The following is a 5,676-nucleotide window of genomic DNA, read 5'->3' as shown; positions in this document are numbered from 1 at the left end:
ACTCGAAAGATTTTTTTTTTGGGGGGGGGGGAATTCACACTCAATCGCAGCTTTGAATCGGTTGAAAGAACGTATCGGTAAAAAAAACTCACAGTTCCAATTAGGTGGTCGTATTGAGCGTCTCATGGAACCACTGTTCCAAGATGATGGTCTAGACGTAACGCATCACCCCTGAGGTTGTTGGAAACTCGACCGGTGTCACCCTTTTTTGGATTCATCGTAGACCTCATCATGGATTATTGAAGCCCGAAGGCTATCCGGAACCTTATAAAGTCGGTTTCATGTACGTGTGGTTGCATAACACCGTTTCTTTAAGCTCGTTCTTACAGTTCTTCGAAGTATTTTTAACTTTGAGGGTTCCTAGTTTGTACCGGAAACAACCGCCTTTCGAGTTGTTACTGAATACATGGGATACAGTTGCTGCTGGTCAGGACACAATAATTTCACTCAATGTGGACACTGTACTTTGCAATCGCCTTTTTCAATTCAGCTCTCCCGATAAGTAATCAAAGATTGTTCAACTGGTCCAAAGCTACCGTGGACTCACGTATGGGCATTTTAACCTCAAAGCCTTCTTTTGACCTCGTTTCAACCAATGCATAGCTCTTGTCTTTGGTCCTTAGTTTGCTTATTTCGAAATCATTTTGGAAACTTGTGCTTAATGCATCATGACCATGGTGTTTCCAGAATACGCATTCAAGGAATAACTTTTTACCTGCAAAACATAACTGCATGAACATCGAAAGCTGAACGCTGTGACAAACGCCTACTCGGCTGCCACGTTGGTGAGCATCAATAGTGTACTGGTACAAGGGTCCCTGACACCACGGAGTATGCGCTACTTGTCTGAAATTCTCGATAACCTTGTTTGTTATTTGCAATGACTTGCTGAGTAATTATCTATTGGAAGCAGACGGTGTGCTATGTTGGCACTTGCCTATGACTCTGCCGCACACTGAAAGCCGGAAAGCCCAGCTATGGTGCGTTAGGGCTTCATGATACTGTAGGACGTCGCATGACTCACCTCTCCCTCATTATTAAATGAAGTTGTCGACCACCATGTGACAGCTGTTGTACGCGGGCCCTTGTCGATGGTGTCCCACTAGGTCGTGGTGGGCTCGAGGCTGACAACCGGGTCTCCCGCAAAACGGGCCCGATAGTGACGCTACCAACCGGACGAGCCTTCTTTCCAGTAAAGAATTTTACGTGCAACGAAGGAGATATGGAACAATGCTACCGAGTTGGCGTGCGAACCGTATGACGGTTACCGACAGCCATATAATCTTCCTGCCCGGCCACTCGCACTTGCATATTCGAAGGCCAAACAAATAGACCAGCACAAAAGCCATACCCGACAAAATGGACGAATGAGTCTAACCCACGACCAAACGAAGCAATCTGAGGTGCAGTGACTCACTCTACGATTGTAACAGTTATGGCTTTGCTGTCCGTATTTCATAGGCAGCAGCAGTTTAGGGTAGTAATGGTGCTGAAATACTCTCCTCCACTTAAATTCGCCGTAGAGTAAGTACTATACTGTATAGGTACGTCTTTGCGGCATGCATTCCGCAACATAGCCGTTTACTACGGTGTGTGAGAAAAACTATACGTCTGGGGGCGAAAGGGCCTAGTGGTTAGAACGCGAATTTACCGACCGAAATGTCTGTGGTTTGAGTCAGACAGGTGAATCTCGACTTCCCTTGTTTAGGCTTGGGCAGCCTGACAGTATCCTAGCCTCGTGTCTCCTTCAGGTGGCATGACAGCTAGGCACCCAAGGGGTGCTACATCTGAACGATCCATTTTTATTATTTTTATACGGCTACTTGATTTATCCCGTTAGCTCAGTCAACCGATAACATACGCTGTGGTCTTTCTGACGCAGATGCACAAAAACGATAAAACGTCTGGCGTATTTCATTTGGTGAAAATATCGCTTAGTCACTTGTTCAGAAATACTACTACATTCATACTACTATATATACACTATGGATGTACGTACACTACAGGTGACATTTAGCCGGATTTATCGGTAAACAGCGGTCCAATTGTTGCACACCTGCGCATAGTAGGAAGGACAAGGGGCCGATTATGATGCTGTGTGCAAGCTTTTGGTGCTGACGCAGATAGGCAGACCAATGTATAGGGGCGTGTTGCAAGCAACCAACCGACCTAAGCACGATGGTGTAACAGTGGGCGCACGCACCAGTTGCTTGTTTATCACCAACCTACCCGAGTCGTTAGTCAGTTCCTTTAAGTTTGCGCACCTCGCCTGGATAGCACCATGCAAATGTTACCAGCACCTGCCCATTAATGAAAGTGATAATAAATGATGTGTCGGTATCTCATAAATCATTCCGTAAGTGGTGTCGTCATCCTTAAGGCCACTGTGTCGAGCACTCATTGATTGAAAAGTGGAACAAACATACCTCTGCTCCATGCGGTTGCGCTTGGCAGATGGACCGGTGGGTAGGCTGGTGAACACGCAAGGCCTGTCCTATTAAGGCAATCACACTGGCGTAATAGATAATCATTTCATACTATACAGTATAGTATGGTTAACTGGTATGTGGTACGTATTCGCCTGTCAATAACCGGTAAACCACTGGACCCCTGTGCATATTTATGATAACACAAACGGTTTTCGTGGGACCGGATGCTGGTGGCCCTGTGAATTCCATGTGAACCTTAAGGATGGGCTTACAAAGGTCTCTTGGAAGTCATCAACCCGCCTAATTACGATGCCATTACAATCGGCCCTTGCACCGCAATTGTTGTCCGTCGATTCACTCACGTTTCAATAAAATACCTCCTTTCTCCGGCACAATAACGTATCCAGCGAAGGCTGTCGTCATGGATAAACAGGCGACAGAGATGCAGTAGGGGCGTAGTCATAAATTAGGGCAGGCGTACTCCAGCTTACCCATCGGTGCTTCGCAGGTGATACAGCGTGGGAGCGCGGTTGTTCCACAAATTCTATCTTATTCAGGTACCTGTACAACTCGAGCAGATGTTTAGGCTTACTGGTTCCGGTGTCAGTAAGTTGGTTACAAGCCAATTACGTCTGGTACGTTTATGTTCGAGTATTAGAATATGTTTAGTCTCGAATCTCGAGAGACGTGTGTATCAGGTTACAGTATGGGCTGTTTTGTTGTATGGCTGTGGCACTTGACTTGTTCGACCGGCGGAGCTCAGAAGTCTTCAGGTCTCCAACAACCATTGTCACAGAGCCACAGCTGATGTAGGCTGGTGCTGGCGAATCCGCAACGAGACAATTAGGAAAGTGGTGTTTAGTTTTGCTAAAGGGACTTTTGTCGAACAATATGTCAAGAAACTACGCTGGTTTGGCCATGTTTTGCACATGCCAAACCATCGTTAGCCGTAGATAGTGCTGTTTTCCTTGTTTAATTCAGAGTGGTGGCCAAACCTTGATCTGGCATAGGGGTACGAAAAAGATTACGAAACGTTTGGGTGCTGTCGGTGCTACTCGTCTTCCAGGCTGAGGACCACGTGATCCCCACTGCGCCTGGTTGAAGACGCTTCTAACCGATGTCGATGGCGTTCTTGTTGTCGGTTTCTATCCAGATTGCCTGAATGAGTGTCTGGAGGTTTAGACACCTCGGGATAATTTTGGTAGGCTGGCAATAGGTCCCTTCGCCGTCCGTCTTGATTTTTTCTTCACAATAAGGCTTTCAAATAAATCATGGTTCTACGGTGGCGAAACATCAGTGTTGAGCACTGATTTCATGCTGTCAATGATGATGATGTTTAAGCGGACTTGGAAAAGAGCCGCTCGAAGTTGCGGTCTCTGAGGGGTAGGAGCTAAGTCCAAAGTTCCATTTTAGCCCACCTTATCTACGCGCAGCTCGTCATTGCATTTGTGGTCGTGTACCAATTACCAAAAACCTGGCCCAGGACAATCAGGCTGCGTAGCCTCGAGACTATTCCTGTCCGCCTCCTCACACACAAAACCTCTGTCTAATTACTTCAGATGGACTGACCCAATCTTTACCTCTTATCCGACAGAAGCACGCACGTGGCCGTCTCCTATATAATACAGGCAGCTGTGCAGTTGCTACTCGGGGAGCCAGTCAGTACTTCGAGCAATGATAGGTATTCCTTGTTTTAACGGCAAGTGGCTTTATATCTTCCCTGGTTGCGAGTTAATCACGATGCTGGTTAGCCCCTCCTAGGCGAGCATCTACTAACCAGGATGTCACGGGTTCGAAACCCCCTTGAGTTCCACGAGATGTGCACTACTGATGATTCCCAATAGGGGCGAAACAGCTGTACAGTACTTCTAGACTGTACCGTACTTCTAGCACAGTACTTCCAAAATCTCCTCGTCCATCAACAGTTAGCTGTGTGTTGCCTTGATTAGCATGCAGATTTTCTGCTTTGCTCCAACTGTTTCACCATTGTCACTGTTTGTGGCGGCCAGAAGACGACTCATTCCGAGCACCGGTTCGCCTAACCTTATCTTCGATTCATTCTTGGGATCTTTCAGGATTACAACCTTGTTATCTCCCTTGGCGCTAAAGTCCTCGCACAAAGCAATCATACATATACTTATTTCGCACACCAGTCGCTATGTTGCCCTTATGACTGACAGTCTTCACTCTTTGACCTGTTTACATGGCTTCGTTATACTTCTCTCCTTCACAGGTATTGTCGGAAGTGCCGTTGCCATTCTGCTGCTCCTCATCCTGTTCATTCTGTTTTGCATTTATCGTCTGCGCAAAAAGGACGAAGGTTCTTACGCATTGGATGAATCCAAGAAACTTCCGAATATGAACTATCATCGGACACCGACGCGGGAATTTTATGCTTAGTTACTATTCGTCTCTGTTCTCTGCTTCCATCGCCAGTCTAGTTCACCTAGCATTGACCACTTGTGATATATCATTATCTACAGTGCAATAATTGATTATTACGAATTATTACTATTATTACTTTCATTATCCTCATTGTCGATACTGCAATCGTTCGAGCACAGCTGTTGTACAGAATCGCGACTTATCGCCCGTTGTCTGTTTGCTACGGGGTTGATACAATCATGTCATTTGTCTTAGTTTTGTCTCCCACCCCCCTCACCCCTGTTTTCGTCGTTTTCTAGGATTCAGTGTAGTTTTTCACTGCTGTGGTTTCGGTTTTTTTTAAACTGTGGTTTTTAATTTCCGACTGCGATGTACAGATGTGCAGAATGACCGCCTGTGCACTACATCATGGACAACAAGCGCCTAGGATATGCTAGAATTGAATTTCTCTGTCGCTTCAAATGCTGAATCGTTTGCTGGTGCACATTTCAGCTGATCTCAGACGCAGTTGTTCTTTTTGTTTCATTTTCTCGTCCTATCAGTCGCCTTTTCATGATCCTTGCATTTACCGCTACCATTTGCCGGTTGTTTTATCCACAACTTCCGAAGTTTGACTGTTACTTTTGTGAATTACATTTATGTTTTCCTGAAAGCCCCCCCCCCACTGAATGACGTCTCTTATGGATGGAATTTCAGAACGGCTTGCTCGACCTACCCCGACCATAGGCTTCAATTTCTGTACGTATTGTAGCAACAAGACTACATGACACATCAGCCGGTTGTCGTGTCTAACCACATGGACGATCGTCCGGTAGCAATCGGAGCGGTCCGATTCTTACCCGGTTGCCTTGCTTTCTCTCTT

The 5,676-nt window shown here is 46.1% G+C and overlaps 1 protein-coding gene across 1 annotated transcript in view; it reads left to right on the top strand.

Moving 5' to 3' along the window:
• Nucleotides 1–5,461, top strand: part of T265_04732 (hypothetical protein) — a gene marked incomplete at both ends in the record, with an annotated part of 25,184 nt that extends 19,723 nt beyond the window's left edge. Inside the window, one exon of the mRNA XM_009169545.1 lies at nucleotides 4,663–5,461. Coding sequence (XP_009167809.1) covers nucleotides 4,663–4,829 — 167 coding nt within the window. The remainder of the gene's footprint in view (nucleotides 1–4,662) is intronic.
• Nucleotides 5,462–5,676: the final 215 nt, after the last annotated feature.

This window comes from Opisthorchis viverrini, assembly GCF_000715545.1.
Source record: "Opisthorchis viverrini unplaced genomic scaffold opera_v5_79, whole genome shotgun sequence".
Classification (NCBI taxonomy): Eukaryota; Metazoa; Platyhelminthes; class Trematoda; order Opisthorchiida; family Opisthorchiidae; genus Opisthorchis; species Opisthorchis viverrini.
Note: the sequence above shows the minus strand (reverse complement) of the source record. Positions and strands in the feature narration are given on the sequence as shown.